General features: G+C 44.7%; 2 protein-coding genes across 4 annotated transcripts in view; both read right to left on the bottom strand.

Moving 5' to 3' along the window:
• LOC308141396 (myosin-10) overlaps positions 1–14,939 on the bottom strand; it is a 59,791-nt gene extending 44,852 nt beyond the window's left edge. For all 3 annotated transcript variants that reach the window (XM_080511539.1, XM_080511541.1, XM_080511540.1), the window contains exons 1-3: positions 14,724–14,939; positions 11,713–12,090; positions 2,767–2,923 (exon numbers count right to left, since the gene is read on the bottom strand). In XM_080511539.1, the coding sequence (XP_080367665.1) occupies positions 2,767–2,923; positions 11,713–12,057 (502 nt within the window). In that variant the 5' untranslated portion in view covers positions 12,058–12,090; positions 14,724–14,939. The remainder of the gene's footprint in view (positions 1–2,766; positions 2,924–11,712; positions 12,091–14,723) is intronic.
• Positions 14,940–16,942: 2,003 nt separating this feature from the next.
• ddx47 (DEAD (Asp-Glu-Ala-Asp) box polypeptide 47) lies at positions 16,943–20,305 on the bottom strand (the record flags this gene model as incomplete). Its single annotated transcript, XM_080511776.1, has 12 exons — positions 20,173–20,305; positions 19,875–19,968; positions 19,420–19,608; positions 19,259–19,330; positions 19,067–19,185; positions 18,726–18,797; positions 18,496–18,612; positions 18,146–18,292; positions 17,922–18,059; positions 17,774–17,844; positions 17,475–17,604; positions 16,943–17,206 (listed from the first exon to the last, which is right to left on the bottom strand). The coding sequence occupies exons 1-12, from the start codon at positions 20,299–20,301 to the stop codon at positions 16,943–16,945; spliced, it is 1,542 nt and encodes a 513-aa protein (XP_080367902.1). The 5' UTR covers positions 20,302–20,305.
• Positions 20,306–20,365: the final 60 nt, after the last annotated feature.

Raw genomic sequence — 20,365 nt, 5'->3', positions numbered from 1 at the left:
CCAGCAGAGCTGCGGTTAGTCGTTTCCATGTCAAGTGAACGGCAACCAAAATGCTTCCAAAGATGTGCGGAATTTTCCTCTGTAGTGTTTTTCAGCCCAGAACATTCTGGCTGAAATCAATAGAGGAAGAAGAAGAATAATTTAAAAAAAAAGAGGACAGACGCAAAGCTGCGAGAGAAGAAATTAAGCGATTAGAAAACAGTAGGAGACTCCAAATAGTTTGCAACAATGACCGGAGGAACCTGAAGATGAATTAACCAGCCTGAAGAGGAGAGTCAGTCGACGCAGACAAAAGCTTCCCCTTGAAACGCCGACACTCTCAAAGTCTAGCTCGGATTCGGGGTTTATTTTGGTTGCATACACAGACACACACATAGGTATCCATGGCGAGGTGCCCCCCGAACTCGCAGAAGCCCCCGGCAGCCGGCATGACGGGACACTCAGGCGACTATGACAACTTGGCGATGATGACTCAGCGCGTAGAATTTAGCGCAGCGTGGCGCGAGCAGCCGGGGGTAGCCGTGACCTCGATTCACCGTCGCCGCTTTGTTCGGCCCGTTGGTTGGAGGGCGTCCGACTGATAGAGCGACGGGGGAAGCGTCCAACTTCCAGACAAACAACTTGCACAATGGCAGCGACGGTACGTGTTTGTTTCGGTCTCACTTCCAGTTCTAATATCTGATCACACGTAAAGGACGACACAGATAAACAGGTTTGATGTGAGACTAAGACACACAAAATGCTTTGAACAAGCTTTATTCTTCTTCACCTCAGGAAGCTGAGTTGAAGAACAAGCTCACTTGTTGAGTGATCAAGTCTTATACAACGTTTACAATACAAACGCATTAAGAAAATATTGACTTTACGACGTGTAGCATAAAACAAATTTGACTGAACACATCATTTTTTATTTCTATGTTTTTTTCAGCCATTTCCTTTTAACATTTACTTTGTGTCTGCACTTGTGTCTTAAGTGCGTTTTCAATATGTCTTGTATTTTATTGTTTGGGGACTTGTTAAAGAAACATTCAGACGATAAAGTTGATCTTATCTTAGGCGAGCACAAATAGTTGCCTGAAATGACACTTGTTAGGAGTCTATGTCTTATAACAAATGTGAAAAAAGAGGTAACAATTGATCAATAGCATTTATTTTATTCCAATTTTTTTATGTCTTCAAGTAGAAAAAGTCAAACGTGTCTTGATTTCAGGATAGATTTACACATCTCCAATGAGGGGAACAATTCTTCTATACCTGTTTCACCCAGTTTCCTTCAGATCTGGACTCTACACCAGCAAGAAAAACTATACATACAACCGATTTATCGTCACCATGGACACAACAATCTCAAAGAAACTGTAGTTGCAAGAGAAAGCAACCCCACAACTGGAACAAGTTCAAACCAGGAAGCATCTTGCTGGGAGGCGATAGTCGACAAAGAGTTGGAGACACAAACCTCCCCCAGAGAGACGGCGGCCATGACAGTCTGCCCAGAGTCAAAGACGATGTCACATCAAGGCATCGGGGACAAATGAAACCAGCAGCGACAAACAAGCTATTTAAAGAATCGGACTAAAGGCGGTGATGCTGTTGTTTCCAGGGTGTGACAGTGACGGTACACAGCGGCCCGGCCAAGGCTGTTCAAACACCGATAGACTCGGATAAGGGTCCCGCCGATCGGGACAGTCTACTGGACACAAAAGGATTAAAAAACAATCCGTATCTAAAGTCCTGCCTCTCGCGTCCCTCCCTCGTCCGTCCCACTCGGTCCACATGGAGCCTGAGCTGCAGCACGAAGTCAAAGACGCTCAGACGTTCCTCATTTGCAGAGTTTTTTTTACCAAAAACATCGTCCACTCAACCAACGGATCCAGACAATATATGCATTTCCAGAAACGACTGCAGCAAAGTGTCCACCATCAAAACAAGTTGCACAACTCTTCTCAAACTCACGGTCTGAACATATTCGGTGATACTCGGTGGCTATCAGAGCATATTAATTTCATCTGACTTCATCTCCTCCTGAACTGCGACGGGTTTTAGTGTTCGACAGCTGCGACACCGAGGCATCGGCCAACTATGCAGTGAATGTGCAGGATGAAAACAAATCTACAGGATCGGAGCGCACAGGTCCAGTTAATGACAACCTGAAGAGTGATGATGATAGAACCTGTTTTCTCTCTCTCTCTCTCTCTCTCTCTCTCTGCCTTTCTTTATGAATCGCCCCCAGTCACAGCAGGCCAGGCTTATCAACCAGCCACACTGTTAGAGGCTCAGAGGTCTCACCCCGAACCACTTCCAGAGTATTACTCTTATCTGTAATGCAGAGAGGGTTGCGGCATGAATCGGACGACAACAAATCTTTTAGGTACTGTCCAGAGACCGTTTGTATGAATTCGCAGACACCAGAGGGAACTATTGGGGAGGAGAGACGAAACGCTTTCAGTGGGAAAAAAAATCCTCCACTGAAAGTGTTAAACATGAGCCTTGTGCCGCCGTGCAATTAACCATTAACTCCACACCTCTGGAGAACCGTTCTGGATAGTTAATCTGCTACTCGACCGTCGTGACAGCGGAGCTTTCAGACACAACCAGACGGACGTCACATCCGGCGTGACCTTGTGACCCCTCACACACTTTGCTCAACCGGAACCCCGCGCTGGCCGCAAGCGAGCTGAACTCAAGAAATATACAAATATATGTTCATTTATGAAGAAGTTCAAGGCTGTGCAACTGAATGTGTGTGTGTGTGTGTGTGTGTGTTACCTTGAAGCATGCAGCGGTATGCCGACTCGGAGATGGCGTAAATGTGCGGCGGCATCTCGTGCCTCTTCTTCCCTCTGTACATCTCGATGATGTTCTCAGAGTAGATGGGCAGGTTCTTGTAGGGGTTGATGACCACGCAGAACAGGCCCGAGTACGTCTGGAATCAAAGGGACCGACAGAACAAGTCACACACGGCGAGGGAAGTATGTGTGAGACATGCAGTACTGAAGGCAGCAGAAACCTTTTGTAATCGGTAGTGTGGCAGACAGAATCAAAGTATGGCCTTTAAATTCTAATCTTTATAACATTTTAATGTTATAAAATGACATCATGACAAATTGTCAGGTTGTTAAAAATGATGAATGTAGGCATGTTTAGATGGCAGGTATATATGTTTGTGCACAAAAAGCAGAGAATTCAAGAATACAATACTGTGACTTTTGTTAAAGAGTCGGCAAACTGTTTCCACAAAAATCGCAAAAAAAAAAAATGTGTCCAATCAAAGCAGATGAGATTCTGGTGAGAAAAGACTAAACGGACGAGTCGCGCTGTGAAATATACTGTGCTGAGCACACTCGATTTAAACTTTGCCTCCCGAACATGACGAGTTCAAACTCATCAATCAAGCGCATTACTTTTAGTTTGACATTTCGATTGGATGCATTAATGCCCTTTATCGTAAAATACACACTTTCAACAAATCTCTTTGAGATTAGAAGCGGCGTCCGTGCTTCACAAATCGGCCGGCCTGCGTTGCGTCGGCGCAGCAGCACATGTCATGACTCACTTGTCGGGGATTACATCATCACAGTGGGCACGTAACGCAGCGATGGACACAGAGCAGACGGACTCCTGACCATATGAAACACTGAACAGACCCTGGTCCTGTTGTGAGCAAACAGAAGACCTCAAGGGTCCTCGTGAGATCTAAAACAGGCCCCGTGCAACATTAAATAAAGAGTTTAAGAAGAACACAGGGACTGGCGCAGTAGTAAATAGCACATGCAGTAAACTTTCAGCCCCACTTTCTGACTTGCGGCGTTACGTTTGGCTGCGCAATTAGAACCACAATCCCTCCTCTGGGAGTTTGTGTGGTATGAAGGCTTCTCAGCTATGCTCTGCATCGAGCAGGCGGCAGAACAGGAGCGGGCGAGAGGCCCTGCTGGGGCAAAGGCTCGCTCTCTTTCTGCAGATGCTATATAGGGGCTCTGCAGTCGCCCCCCCCCCACCCCTATAGACGATACGGACAACGAGCTGCAACAGCACGACCTTCACAACTGGCCTGTTTGAGGGGCACATGCACACCTGAATGCACCTCGGTGGGACAAACCTGCACAATAGTGAAGCTTCCCTGAAAATAAAATACAGCCAATGCCGGTAATAAGGAGTTAATAGTGGAAATCTGTATACGAGTATGGATGATTCGATCACGGCGCAAATTAATAAGTTATTATTATTGAACTGATAATATATCAATATTCCTGGTGTATTACAGTCAAAAATCTGACAATATTATAATATAATAGTGGAGGAATAAAACAATTCACAACTACAAGTGAGGGAAAGTATGTATTCTCAACGAATGAACATCCACTGTGACTAGGAAACTGAAAAAAATCAATCAATCAATCAAAATACAAGAAATGAAGTCCGGTTTACATACAACTGCATTATTGGGGGATTCTCTTAACATGAGGAGGAGAAGAAGATGATATTAAGTTATCTGCCAACATGTTTTTACTTAAGCGAGAGAGAAAAAAAATCAACCAATGGAATAAAAGCCTATTATAAGCAGGTTTGTTACCAAGCTGTGCGTTTGAGTCTGGGCCTCTCGCCTCTCGGCTCCCCGCCGGCGACAAGGTCAAAGATACAGGGATGTTTGTTTGTTGGGTCACCTTACACAACTCCAGACTGGAGTTTCCACGTCGCGGCTGATCAGCAAATCTACAGTCGACCTTTACTGTCTGCTTGCACTCGTAATAATACACAGTATGTACTAGTCTGTCAACTAGTAATAAAATGTGTGGAACAATTGTCTCTGTGAGGTCGATTTACATGAGAGCAATATGAAAAAGAAAATGGCATGAATATGAAACCTCTGACTTTGAAGTTTCAGCACTCAAATAAAGTGAATATATTAATTTAGACGGCCTGTTCACCTCTATATGAGGTGCAGAGCATTAGAGGAAGTCAGTCTGGTTTTTACTGCAAAAATAACACTATAACAACAACTATCCATCGATTATTGACCCACTGTGTACCACTGGTTTAGTAAAACCTGCAGGCTTAACACAAAATAGACAGTTGATTGCAGCCTGTTTTTACCAAAAATAATTTAAGATTCATAATTTTTCATCATAGATTTTAGGTTCATCATAATACATTTTGGTAAAAAAAAAAGCACCTTAAATGTCAAAGATTCCAGAATGTTCTTGCATTTTCTGATATAAAACAAAGGTCAATTTAGCATTTTCACAAGTTCGGGTCAATGCAGATCAAAAGGATCTGTTTAAAGTCCCTCAACTAAAATGAGCTTTACACCAGTGAGGCCTTTGGATTTTAAAAAGTGAAAATCTCCCGCAGGCATAGGTAGAACATGGACATTACACTTGACAACCATTTTATCACGGCCCCACTTTGCATTTATTGTTAATAAATACAAGTCTCTACCAACGAAATGACACCTAAAATACTAAGATAGACGAATATAGTACATAAATTGGCTGATATGACCTCATATCAGAGCATCAGACATCTGCTCTGTGATTAAAAACTACAAACAAGACCGACTGAGCCGCAGGGTCACTGTGGGGCCCCGGAGAGTCGAGGGCCGTTACATAACAGCTCCGGCAGCGTGGAGCAACTGATGCTGCACTGCTGATGCAGACTGAAGCAGGGAGGGAAAGGAAGGTGCTGAAAGACACACAGAGAGAGAGAGAGAGAGAGAGAGAGAGAGAGAGAGGGAACAAACACTGAAACGTGTTCGCAGCTGCTCTCTAAATCGCTCTCTCATCTCAACCTGAAGGCTGAAACTGGAACTCTCCGCTCTCTCCTCTTGGAGGCCAATGAAATATTAATTCTCGCCTATCTGTCAGCTGCAGCGGCTATAAATAGAGTCTTGTCCTGTTGTGTCGGTTCGGTTCTGCTGAGCGCAGCACAGAAAGAGAGAAAGATCTGAGCTCAAACACCTACGAGGACAGTTTGCAATCTGCTGCGTCACGTTGCAGTGTGGTGTAGTGGTTTACACTGCAGCCCCCCCGCGGTTCCATCTCCAGGCTCTGAGAGCTGTTTTATGAAGTTTGCATGTTCTTCCTGTGAGCGGGAGGGTTTTCTCTTCTACATTCTCCCGAGGAATAAATAAATAATCATGTGGAAGCTGACCTACTAACACAGGGTGTCATAATTGATCATGTATTTTATTATTACCATATGAATCTACATTGTCTGAAAGCAGTTTACGTGCTTATTTTTTTTTTAGCACGTTTGAAAACAAAGAGACTTTTATGCTGATATATGTTCCGTATCTCATTTCTAGTGAATCTCTCCTGCTGCTCTTGATTTTCCCACAGATCTGACCGGCCGTGTGACAGACCTTCTCCCAAAATAAGTTTAGTTTTTTTTTTCTTTTTCCTCTCGCCAAATATTTTTTGTTTCCCTCCATTAAATTACGTATCATAACTTCCTCTATCAAAACCCAGAGGTATAACATCCCGTTGTGTGCATGTGGGGGCTCGGCGCTCTCATCCAGTCACTGAATGGTGAACTCACGCAAAAATGCACTTATTTGATTACCTGCAAAAGTGCCTCTTTGTGCCAGCGTGCAATTTTGCACACTTTTAACAGGATCTTAGTAAATCGCGTCCGAAGCAGTTGTAGAAGTTTTCTTTGACTGAACCTGCAATCAGCAGTGTAAATTGTGTCTAATCACATTTGCATCCGACAGTCTTTGAAACGTCCTAATAATTCCTATAAACCCCCCCCAACTTCTAAATTGTCCCAAGTCCGGCAGAAAGAAAGAGTCATTCTCATTCTCGCTGCAGCTCTGCTTCCGCACCACTAAGTCCTGTGAAACCTCCGTCAGGATCCCGGCAGCATAAAGAAGGCTTTTACAGCCGAAACGTACAGCCGGCTGGCCGCGGCCTTGCCAAGCGGCCGAGCCTGGCCCCGTCCAGGAAAGAGAGGGCGATGTTTCCACTGTGAAACGGGATCCAGGGGAGGGGATGGCGTGGCCTAGTAACAGCTGAGCAACACACAGGCAACAGCAGACACAACAGGCGAACCCATCTGCCGCCTCTGCTCAGCAAGGCAGCGCCATGTGCTGACAGACCTGTCGCCCCATCCAGAGGCGGGAAGGAGGCGGGGGGGGGGGGGGAGCATTCTGGATACGGATCCATTGATTTGTGTGGCGCCCGGGAGACTTTGACCGTTCCCCGGAGTGCGCCGCAAAAACTAACAAATACCTCCGACTGGGCTTTTGAGATACGATCAATACGCTGCGCTGCAATGGCAGACGATCTCTCAAACTTTGAAAACTTTTGCTGCAGCTCATTTTAAACACAGATTAAAAGCATTATTTTACTAAGTTACTGGGAATTTGGGATTCCAGTTACTTCTATGGACACATGGAAAGTTATTTTACTGATTACACTGCATTACAGAGACACTTTAGCAGAGTTATCAGCGCCGCGTTTGTTCGCCTGATGACGGATTCATTCATTAGTTTAACTTGCGTCATTCAGCAGGAGGAAGATGCTCTATGATGTGGATGTTGGCACTTCTTAAAATAAACTGATATATTGAGCTGAGAAGACACAAACCCTTGAAGATGGATGGACAAAGACTTCCCAACCAACTAGTTTGACAATTATATAAAGATTTAGTTCTAAAAACATGCATTTTAATGAAGTTATTGGTAGTTTTACCCTCCAATTACCAATCTATATCATATTGCGTTATGACAGTTTACCCTCTTCAGAAAAATAAAAGAGATACACAAGATAAGTTCATGCTTCTCACAGCGAGACGGAGCACAATTTGCACTCCACTGTCACATTTTTGTACTTTTGCTCAGCAAATCCCAGCGAGTCGCCATCTTTGGCTCATCTCCCGGATGAAGTCTGCCAGAGTTGTGAGAGAAGAAGAAAAACTACTGTACAGTGACATGAACACACGGGGATTTCCTGCAGAGGCGACGCCGCTAATGAGCAGACAAGAAAAAGAAGAGGCGAGACGAGCGATAAAAGCAGAACGAGGCCGAGACGACGAGCGTGGGACGGACGGAGCTGCAGTGGGCGGCAGGAGACAGACGGACGGACGGCTTCTTTGCCGCGGAGGAATGCTTGAGGCTTTCAGACAGCTGGGGCTTATCAAACGACACAAAGGCCTGCTTGTAGCGCCGCCGGCATAGCCGGTGACTCGCCACCTTAGGCATTGAAAGCTGCGGCGGCGAAGGAGCCGAGCCGGCATGACGACGCGGTTTCACGCCGGTGAAGCCGTCAAGCAGGCCGAAGGCCACACAGGAAGTCCCGGCAGGACGGAGAAACAACACCGAGAGCCGCGGATTACTGGGCGGCGACAGGTGCGTCATCACGCTGAACTGAGGCGATGCCACCGGGCCAAAGCACGACTGCAACTCATTCAAAAGGTCACTAATCATTTAAATGAGATTAGGCTTTTGACAAAAATGTAAATGTGCACAAGGCTTGGGGGAAAAAAAGGGAGTAAATTAATCATCTCAGCTACTTTTACAAGATAATCTAAATACTTTTACTGTTACACACCATTCCACAATTAAAAAAAAGTAGAAAAAAAGGAACATTTGTAGTTTTAAAACTGAAATGTGACTCTTAATTTAAAGCTTGACAAGTGTACTTTAAAAGAAAAACAGGCCTGGAGTTGTTTTCTGTGAGCAACCGTCGTTACTTTGGTGTTTAGCGTCACACGGTGGTGCGCTGACCTGCACCTCCACTTTGGTTTTAAGGTGTTTGCGTGTGGAGTCTGCATGTTCTCCCTTCATGCCTCTTTGGGTTAACTGGCGACGGCGAACTGCCTGCAGCCGTGAGAGAGTGCGAGTTTGTGTTTATACGACTCTGCAGGATGAACCGCATCCCTCATTTGGGTGAAGCTGTTATGAATGGGCAGAAAGATGTTTAATATTCTCTGCTAAAGTTATTAAAAACTTAAATCTTAAATCGGATTGGACAGAATGAATCACATTAACTTGTGAATATTAACGCAAACACTTGAAGAAATGCTAAAACAGTTGACTAGATATTATTATTTTTAACGGGCCACACGGCGTGTGCCTGCGTTTCTTCCCACCGTCCAAATAATAATTCTGAAATAATGCGGAACTTCAGTAGCCGAGTCAGAATGAACTTTCGTTGAAAAGGTTATAAATAAAAAAAAAAAATTAAAAGAAAAACTGGCCTGTGAAACAACACTCAAAAAGCCACACGGAAGATTAAATATGAAAGTGAGCGAGAAACCTGCAGAGTACAGTCGACGTGTCCAGTGAGGCAATAAAAGGATCCCGAAGGTTTTCAGAAAGACTTTGGCCTCGACTCTTAATGCAAAACCGCTGCGATCGGAACACGACTCGGATAACGAGGTCGTCCCAATAACCTGAACTCAAAGCACAGCCTGGGGGAGCCCATATATTATGTCTGCAGTAGATGCGGCAAGAACTCTTGGGGGTAAGTCAAATAATCTGGAAAAAGTTCACAGCGTAGGGGGTGTGTGTTCTTCTGAGGAGAGCTCAATGGGGAAAATACTCCTCCTGACAGTGAACCAGTGCAGCCAGACACATGTTTTCAATTCTTTGTGGCCAAAAGGACAATCAACAAGCTCCAAAGCCCATTGAGCACCAAGGAAAAGCAGGAAAACTGTGACAGAGCGGCATTAAGAGTGAAGAAAAACACCGTCAGGAGCTGCTGTAATGGCGGGGAAACTCAATCCAGATGGGACGTTTCAGGGATTTTTTTTTTTTTTTTTCATTTCAGGAGCGACAAATTCAGAATACCGTCTTCATGCAGTTCAGTTGACCGACTTCACCGGGAAGAGTCTGCGGCGACGTTTCATCGTCCCTGAACCAGAGTCTCTCTGGTGATAAGTAACCCATATTCTATTCCGGGGCAATGTGTCACTGAATGGGTCAAGAACACGCTGAAGAGCATCACAAGAGAAACTGTGGAGACAGAAGCGCTGCAGTGATTCCAGCTACTGGCGATGCACAAGATACGTTTTATTTATCTTGGCGTCGTTATATCAACGTCCACAATACAGATGCTAAATGCTCGTCAACATATTTGGCCGATCCGATGGAGCGTGTTCAACACGACGTCTATTAACACCTCAGTGTCGTTTCGGATTAGAAGTGTGAACGCTCACCGTTTGATATCAGGTTGTTTGTTTGTTTGTTGCTTTCCGTCCGTCTCCTCTCATTTCCCCCTCCAGGTCTCACCTCCGCGTCTGTTTCCTCTCCGTCGTAACCTGTCTGGATTGTCGGCTTTCTCTCTGCAGAGGTGCCACGAGACGGCCGTTACATCCATTTAACCAAACGGACCAAAACGGTGTTTGGTTCCTTGCAGCTTGTTGTAATTTAGGTGGAGGACGGAGGAATTCCTGCAGCTGTTTTGACGCCTCGATAGATTTTATTGGCTGTTCGTAAGGTTTTATTTTGTTTTGTTTTGTTTTTGTTTGTAAAAATACTGCCAGAATGATCCCACATGTCAAACCCAGTTGTTAAGATGATATATAGAGAGATAGAGAGAGAGATATAGAGAGATATAGAGATATAGAGATAGATAGCGAGATAGCGATAGATAGCGATAGATAGATAGAGATAGATAGAGAGATAGAGAGAGAGAGAGATAGAGAGAGAGATAGAGATAGAGATAGAGATAGAGATAGAGATAGAGATAGAGAGAGAGAGAGAGAGAGAGATAGAGATAGATAGAGAGATAGATAGAGAGAGAGAAAGAGCGATAGAGAGAGAGAGAGAGATAGAGCTAGAGAGAGAGAGATAGAGCTAGAGAGATAGAGATAGAGATAGAGATAGAGATAGAGAGATAGAGAGAGAGATAGAGATAGAGATAGAGAGATAGATATATATATATATATATATATATATATATATATATATATAGAGAGAGAGAGAGAGCGATAGATAGAGCGATAGAGAGATAGAGATAGAGAGAGAGATATAAAGAGAGATAGAGATAGAGAGAGATAGAGATACACAGGATACCAACTATGCAGTATGTGTTTTGTTTACATCTTTGGTTTTTATGTTAAAAATCTGAAACTGGAGGCTAAACTTTTCTCTTTTGTTAACTCGAGTTCAAAGTTTGAATGCTCCCCAAAACACCATTGGCCAAACTCTTATTAAACTCTATTTTATGTTTGTGATACGGTCACGGTGAAAGTTTGTGCCAAATGTGTTTGTCTGGACCCAGACGGTGGTCAGGCGGTCTGTGTGATCGGTCCAGGAACAGCAGCGGGAGAACCCACCAAGACAAACAAGCTGAAAGCGGCAGTGTTTATGGAGGAGGTCTGCCTTCAGCCGAGGTGAGAGAGGAGCTGTGGAGGGGGGGTGGGGGTGGTGGGGGGGGGCGCTACAGCTTTGTATCCCAGAGAGAGGAGATCTGGCAATAGTTAGAAGACTACAGAGAGCTGTCAGTCATGCAGTGTGCAGCAACGTGTGAGTGTTTCAGGAGTCATTCAGAAAAGGAAAACATTCGGTGCTCGCCGTTCAAACAAACAAAAAAAGCCTGATATGAGAACTCTCTCTTTCACTGACGGGCGCAAATATCAGACCTGCGTGGAGGGAAACCGTCCGTCGGTTTGCTTTGACAACGGGCCCCGGAAAATTAAACCCGTATCAGTGCGTTCGGTGTGGAAAACACACGGAGTCAAAGCCAAAGCATGCGCGGCGACTTCACTCACGTAGATGAGTCCGGAGTAGTAGCGGTCCTTCAGGTTGTGCAGCACCGACGCCTCGTTCAGGCAGGTGAGCTCCGCCATGTCCTCCACCTTGCTGAACTTGGGCGGGTTCATCTTCTGGATGTCGTCCATGTTGATCACCACCTTCTTGCCGTTCTCCGCCAGCTCCACCAGCACCTCCTCGCCGCGCTCCTCGCGGACGCCGGCCGCCTCGAAGCCGTGGCGCTCGGAGGGGACCCACACCAGCTTCTTGGCCGTCCAGTCGGCCTGCGTGGCCGGGTTGTAGACCACGGCCCGGTCCACAAACAGGTACCGCTCCGGGTCCTCTTGCCCACTCCGATGAGACATCTTGCTGGGTATTTACCAGAGCAACGTGGCCTCCTTCGACAGAGAACAGTGCGGAGATGAGTGAGATATAAAGATATAAAGATATAAACGAGCAAAACTGGCAAAAGCCTTTTGGCCTTTTGGAGAACGACTGCTTTTAAAACTGATCTTGCCAAATTCTTCATATACTCAACAAGCTTCTGAGGTCAACACATTATCTATATCAAATATAAACCCGACAATTAAAAGCGATCTGTGGTTCAATGCTCATTATTGATAAAGTTTTGGATGTTTTTAAGGCACAAACATGAAAGGTTTCCAATATTCTGCTCTTGTGCACGTATGGTGAAGACAGTTTCAGTACGACGCAGGCAGCAGGACAGAACATGAACACAGAAATGAATTAAAATCTGGGGAGACAGGAGTGTCAATGCTTGGTGGACTGGAAACACAAACCTCAGACAACTTTTAAAGGGGATCCGGACATGATAAATGGAATGAATGGATAAATGGTTTATCTCTGGTCACAGTTCAACACACTGATAACATAAACAAATACTGTTAAAGGAATATCCTGAAGCATGTGGCTTATTTATCCTATAAATTCTATTAAAATGAATGAATATATATATATATATAGTGCAGAAAATGATCTGGGGGTTTATTTTTCCCAGGAAGAGGAGGTCCAGACCTCCCATGATCTCCAACATGCAGAAACATTATACTGAGTTATATCAGATTGTAAACTTTATGAAGTGGCAGGCGAGTGCATATTTTACTGTGGGTTTTAATATAAACACATGTTTGGGTACATTTAAAACGTTTGTATTCTGATTCCCCCTGATGCAGAGGCAGTAATAATAAGATGTTATTGTCCTTTTAAATGTGTTATAAGCCTTAATCTGATCAAATATAACTTGAATTAACCATTATAACCGGTTTGAAGGACTTTTTTTTAATCTAAAACATTGTAATAAAGATGCGACATAAATAAGCGATTTGTGCCTTTACTTTACACGACACTGCAGAATATGAACATGTGATAGAAAGAATGAATGGAAATGAGCCTCCTGCCTCAAAGCTTGAATAAATTGAGCTCTAATCATCATTTAAAGCTGTTTGAAGAGAAGAAATGAGGACAGATCAGTTGGACCAAGTTACATTAGACTGGCTGGTGAGTATTTTACCGTTTACTACACATTTATAGGCACTTTAATAATGACTGTACAAGTTGATGTAACTATGATTCCAACTAACATGTCAAAACACTTTTAAGTTTATTATTGAGCTTATTATTATTACCGTTATATTATCCGTTCTTGAAATGATGCACACGTTTAAAACAGTGGTTTTAATAACGTACCTTGGTGAACTGGCTGAAGAGCCACAACAACCTGCTGTCAGATGAGTTGACTCATCATGAATATTTATCCGATTCCATCATATAAACATGTTGGGCACAGAAGGGAGGGTTAGAAATAATCCACCTGGCTGACAGCAGCGAGAGCAAAGTACTGAATGACACAGTGGGGAGGGAAAACCGTGGGTCACCACTTGTTCAGAGGATGACAACATAATGAGGGAAGCGGGATGGGATTGTTCAGGCAGACTTCGATAGGCGCTGTGACTAATTTATGAATGAACGACCGTGCATGGACATGGCGAGGAAACGATACCTCGACTTCCTCCAAAAGAACGTTTTAACTCAAACGCCAGTCTGAGTCATACTTTAACAGAAACAGCCCAACACATTCTACGCACATTTAACTCTTTTTTGTGTGTTCATGATTAGGTAAATATGACTTCAAACTACAAGAAACAGATACATGTAAAACCGGATAATCCCCTAAGATAAATAATTTACAGTTGTGTTTGCTCTCCCTTAAAACAGACTTGTGAGCCACCAACAGCTATCAGATGAGTTGTATTGTTAAAAAAAACAAAAAACTGTCTAATGTGCCATTTAATGAGATTTTACCTTCACATTTGAATATAAGTCACTGCCCCTATGATTATGCCACACATATGTCATCTTTAATTCATGCAACACTTCAGATTAAAAGCATGTTGCGTGACAGGAGGAATGAATGGAAATAATCCACCAGGCTCACAGCAAAACAGAGCAACGCATGAATGCCGTGTGTCAGCGCTCGTTCGGAGCGTGACGGCGCAATGAGAGAAGTTGGGCCGAATTGTTTTCAGGGGACTTCAGATCGCCTGCGTCACCCAATTCCGAGGGAACGTCCGCGCTTGGACACAAAATGCGCATAGTGCGCACACGACTGTTTTGAACCTGGAGCTCGCAGAACGCAGAATGAATAGACACTTTTTAACTCGGTAACCAACCGAGATGGTGCACTTTATACCGCCGCTGCGTGAGCGCAATAATCCTGCGCGACTCGGTGTAAAAGTAGGTTAACCGGAGTGGAACCGTGCCACAGATACAAACACGAAGATAAAAAAAAAAAACCTGCTTTTCGCCAACACGAGTTGGAATCGTTAAACGTGTATTTTAGAAGAAGCAAAACGACATAAAAAAAAAAAAAAAAGCTTCAGTTATGACTGGATAAAGTTCACAGTACGCCCTCCCTCCATCCTGGGGATCGATCCCTCCATGGACATTCACGACCTCCATCAGTGCGTCATAATGCCGACAAATGATCGATCAGGGTGATCGATAGACTCACCTGGTGTTGCGAGGTGAAGCAGCAGCAGCAGCAGCAGCAGCAGCGGTGTCCGATCCCGATCCTGATCCGAGCGCTCCGATCTCCTCCTGTACGCAACGAGCTGCTGCACACAATTGAGATGCAGGCATGTGTGTGCGCTCGGGTATGCAGCGCGCACAGTGCGCACAGCGCAGCCTCTCCGCTCCGGAGCCCCTCCTCACCCCCCCCCCCCCCGGGGGGGAAACACCGAGCTGACCGCCACCCGCTCCTCTGACGCAGGACAGCACTTATTTATTTGCGGTTGGAGAGAGAGAAGAGGAGGAGGAGAAGGGCTCTTTAAATCTATCCCACACATATCTAGGCGATGCGCACACCCACCACATGCGGCACAGACACAATCGGGCTCTCACTTTGCAGACTTTCTCTCCCTCCTGGAGTTGAAGGGAAGGAACAAAAAAAAAAAAAAAACGACACAAAAACACTTCCCACAATTTGCTACAAACCACTGACATGCAGCAGAAATCGTCACTGCTGCTCGTCGACCTCACAGATGCCTCCAAAAATTACATTTTCGTTTTTGTCTGCTCGGTTACAAACAACCCAAATAACTAGTCTTGTGACGTGAAAGTGCCAACCACTACACCACTGTGCAGCATTGCTCATTAAATAACATTCATAAAGATAACGTGTTAGAAAATTGTAATATTAACCAAAATAACAAAGTTCAAAGTTCATAAGATTAAAAAAAATTATATTTTCTCATATTGTTGATATTCATGAAGCCCTGTATAATAAATGATCTTTGATAAACTGAATAAAGCTCGTTTATTTGTAAACAAAACTAAAGATTTCTTAAACTTTTCTTAAACTTTTTGAAATAAATTCAAAGATGATTCACTTTTGTTGAAATTTTCAGATCACACCGTTGTAATGGTATTTTGTGCATTGAAGTAGAATTTCTGACAGAAAATAGCTGAAGCTGAATGAGAAAACAAAGAAGTTAATAACTATTTTCAATTAAAATGCCAGAGGAGGCTGCGAGAAACGGATACGCAGGCTCATTTTCCAAATTGGCAACGACGCAAATAGACGATAAAATACATTTTACAAAAAAAAAATGTGAGGTTTTAGTTTCAATCAGATGAAATATTTGAGGAAACGTTTCCTCCTGGTTTGTGTTCCTGAATCATCTCCAGCTGCTTCTTCAAAATATTGAACATCTGATGGAGGTCAGATCATTTCTCTTAACGCTCCTCTTAGTTTGTCACAGCCAATTTCAAATGACTGGACACACAGCGCCACCGTCAGGAGGCATGTGCAAAGTGAAGGAATTCAAAGGAAGATTTGCGGAACTTTTCCCATCAATGCGCCTGAAACAGAAGGTGTGAAGCAACGAATCGTCTGGAGGAGCAACAAACCTCCGAATGAATAAACAAGACGATGACAAGAGCTTGTGGAAATCAGTGGCTACGAAGTTGCTCCTTTGCACATCGGAAATAAAATATAGAAATCTTCAGAATTATAAAGCAGACACAGACTGACACTTCACATCTGGAGAGGATTCGATAAACCTTCAAGGACCGATTAGAAAACTGGAAACGAGCTGCAGAACAACGTTTAAGTCGCACCGAATGTGTCGGGAGTTGAGCTTTTAAAGTTCCGTCTCCAATTATTGAGTTATTTTGTTTTGATATTCAGGTCACAACTGATACTGTGCTGCACAATCTACCTATGTTTGACATTTGAATTGAGTCAATTCTGTACAAAAGAATATTGATGCAATAGTTCAAACCATCAACTGCAACTAATCTCTTAGTAAAACGCATTTTAGAGTGTAATTGATCAGATTCATGTAATGAAGTCAGTCTCATGTTTAACCATCAACCCAAATTCTCACAATTCTCCAATAATAAGACACAAGTTCAGATCTCTTCTGTACATTATAAAGATTTTCTCTGTGGGATGAATTAAGTCCGGTTTTATTCTACATCACCACACACCTCCGCAACAGCTCCCCCTTGTGTCTGAAAACAGGAACAGCAACAGTGCAAATGCGGTCTTCAGAGGTGTTTTATTACAAAATGGAAAAGGAAAAAAAAAAAAAGAAAAAGAGTCCTGGACAATAACATGTTCTCTCATTAAATAATTAGATTTTTAGTCCAAACCGTGAGAAACATGCCGACATAATCAAGTTCTACACCATTTTTATATTTATGTACAATCGACTCGTGTTAAACACCTCAGCGTCCCCCCCTCCAGGCTGCAGCGCCTCGCTTCTTCCCCCCTCCGCCTCCCCCTCTTCCTCCCCCTCCAAAGCCTCCCCCTCTTCCGCCTCCTCCTCTTCCGCCCCCTCCAAAGCCTCCCCCTCTTCCGCCCCCTCCAAAGCCTCCCCCTCCAAAGCCTCCCTTCACTTTCTTCCTCACTCCGCTCGCTTGTTCTGTGTCGTCGTCGTCTCCGTCTCCTCTCCTGGATCTTTTCCTCTTCTCACCTTGTTCCTTCATTTCCTAAAGAAAGGAGAAATGTGCATCTGTGAGGCGTCTCCACTCGGGCTCGAATCGAACAAACCCAAGTATCAAATTAGCCGAAATCTTCATAAAATGAAAAAACAAAACGGTACTTGTGTAAAAAAAAAGAAAACTAAAATTTTGGGATGCCAACCAACAGACTTATGTAATTAAATGACCATTAAGAGGCTAGAAATGATCCATATAACATGAATTTAGGCCATTTAAGTGTACATAAGTGTTGTGTTTGAAATGGAAGTGGACTGACCATCCGGGCGAACCTCTGCGCCTCGCTCACTCTCTCCACCAGCATCATCACCTCGTCCTCCTGGGTGGGAAACGCCGGGAGCTTCTTCCCGATCAGGGTTTCGATTCGCTGGAAAAGCTCCACGTCGTACCTTCGATAGCAGAGACATGCGCTTTGCTGCAGTCACTCACACATCAGCGTCAGCCACTTGACAGGCAAATGCTAAGGGCGCCGTGGCCTCCAGGGGGCGCCACAACATGTTATTTATAAAAACACAGGAATGTGTTTGTTATTGGGAGAAAGAAGCGTCTTGTTCTTACTGAGAGACAAAAGTGATGGACTTCCCGGACCGTCCCGCTCGGGCCGTCCGTCCGACTCGGTGGATGTAATCCTACGGGGAGAAAAGTCGATCGCGTCACTCCAGCGGGAGAAGAGAGGAAAGGGTGAGAGACGTTAATGGGGGAATACCTTGGAGTGAGTGGGGATGTCGTAGTTGATGACGCAGTCGACGTGGGGGATGTCCAGCCCTCTGGACGCCACGTCTGTCGCCAGGAGCACCGAGCGGGACTTGGACTTGAACTTGTTCAGAGCGCCGAGGCGTTTATTCTGACACACAGAGGACCGCCGAGTCAGCGAATGCGTGACGCGAGGGTCTGCGTTTACCACACACGGGATGGGCTTGACGGCCCTACCTGACTCAGTTGCCCATGGAGAGGGATGGCGGTGATGCCCAGGTTCCTCAGCAGCAGCGCCAACCGCTGGGCGTTGTTGCACGTGCTGCAGAAGATGATGAAGGAGTTGCCGGCGAGCTCGTTCAAAATGGACACCAGATAGCAATCCTACCACAGAGCACAAGGTTTAGTATCCAAACGGACTGGATTCGTGGAGTTTCACTGCTCAACCGTTTGATTTTACACAGAAAGACGAAGAGAAGAAACACTGCTGAAGGGTGTTGGGAGAAACTGGCTGTTATAAGCATAGAGTTACTTTAGCTCAGGGAATTTATAAAGGAAGACAGGCGAGTCAAAGCTGTGAGGTGTACCTTGTACTTGGCTGGAATGAAGATGTAATACTGCTGCAGTTTCTCCACCGTAGAGTATTTGGTAGAAACGGCACATTTCACCGGGTCCTTCAAAGCGGCTCGCTGCAGTTTCTGCACCTGTAAACAAAACAGCGGGTTTTCATGTGGTCGTTTCTTTCAGTCTTCTCCTCCTACGAACTGTTTTCCCGGTGAAGCTGCAGGATCAGACACCAAGAAACAGACTCGTTTACCTTTTTGGTCATGGTGGCAGAGAACAAGAAGGTGCGTCTTTCTCTGGGAATCACCTTCAAGATTTTATCCACCTGGTAAAACGGAGAGGTTGACGGTTTTAAATGTGGGACAGTTTCCTGACCGCAGAGGCCTGAATGGCTCAGAGAAACACATGCAGAAGCTTCTTTTACTTCTCATGCACCGATTATTTGGGAAAAAGTCCAAACAAGTGTACAATCATATATTAACTGTTATACAGGATGTGTTGCAGTCATTTACACTTGTACTTAAAATCTAAAGCACTTTAATTTACTTCATTGCTGAAACATGAGACACGAACAGTGTTGGTTTAACCCCCTACCTCGGTTTCAAAGTCCATGTTGAGGATCCTGTCTGCTTCATCCATGACCAGAAACTTCAGCGCTCGCAGAGAGAAACCCTTTGTGTTCTCCATGTGGTCGATCAGTCGCCCCGGTGTGGCTGGAAACACACGAAGGCAACATAAAGCAACTTGTTTGAAGACTGCCGTTAACAGCTTGAATCCAAGTCTCACCAATAACAATGTGCGGTTTCTTGGCCAACACCAAGGACTGAGACATCATATCGATCCCTCCCACCACGACAGCTGCAACATGAAGAAGTCGACGTTTTAGGAAAAGGAAATAAGCTCAATATGTTCAAATCAAAGAGGTTACATCATGTCTGGACACATACCACATTTCACCCCGATGCTGGAGCCCAGCGCCTCGAACTGCTCAGAGATCTGAAAGGCCAGCTCCCGGGTGGGGGTGAGGACCAGCGTGTGAAGCCTCTGAGGTGAAGCCAGCAGGGACTGAAGGATGGGCAGAGCGAACGCCCCGGTCTTTCCAGAGCCGGTCTCAGCCAGGCCGATAACGTCCTTTCCTGCGGGTCGAAGGGCAGATAAAGGCTGCAGAGTTTCCTACACACATTACATTATAGCTTCAAAGTAAGAAAAATGAAAATAAATGTATGCATCTAGGAGTACACATGCACTGGAAGTGTAAATAAGCAGCTGTTGCAAAAGTTCCCTCCTGAAAGTGATGTATGATAGAAGCACAACCATAGTGATATTATAATCAGCAGGGATGGACCCATTGACGGCATGTTTATGAAGAAAAGGTGAGGAAAATGTGGTATTAATGTCCCACCTTGCAGAGCCACAGGAATGGCCTCTATCTGGATCTTTGTTGGACTTTTCCATCCCAGCTGATCACAAGCCTCGCAGAGGACCTCGGTAACACCCTGTGGGAGGGAGACGGGCAGCAAACTTAAGCCATGGGAAGAAAAAAACATAACCTTATCCCCATATTTCGATTAAATAAGAAATACACCTGAGACTCCACTGTTTATACTGTACCAGTCGTTAGCTTAGCTGGGCTAACTACTTCAGCTTTGTTGGTACATGTCTTTTCCTCTTTTCCGTCTCGCTCTCTGGGACAAACTTACCAAATCCTTGAAGGTCTTTTCCGGCTCGCCTCCATCGGGGCCATTCGCGGTGCTGTTCTCGTTGTCACTGCTCGATTCTTCGACAGTTTCTTCTGTGTTTGACTTCACGTTTTCCTCCGAGTCCGCCATGCTTTCTCCCGTGTCTTTAAATCCACATTGCGCAGACGCGTGAATGAATCCGCAATGCATGATG

The sequence above is a fragment of the Blennius ocellaris genome, assembly GCF_963422515.1.
Source record: "Blennius ocellaris genome assembly, chromosome: 16".
In the NCBI taxonomy this organism is placed as follows: domain Eukaryota; kingdom Metazoa; phylum Chordata; class Actinopteri; order Blenniiformes; family Blenniidae; genus Blennius; species Blennius ocellaris.
This window is presented reverse-complemented; position numbering and strand designations above follow the sequence as displayed.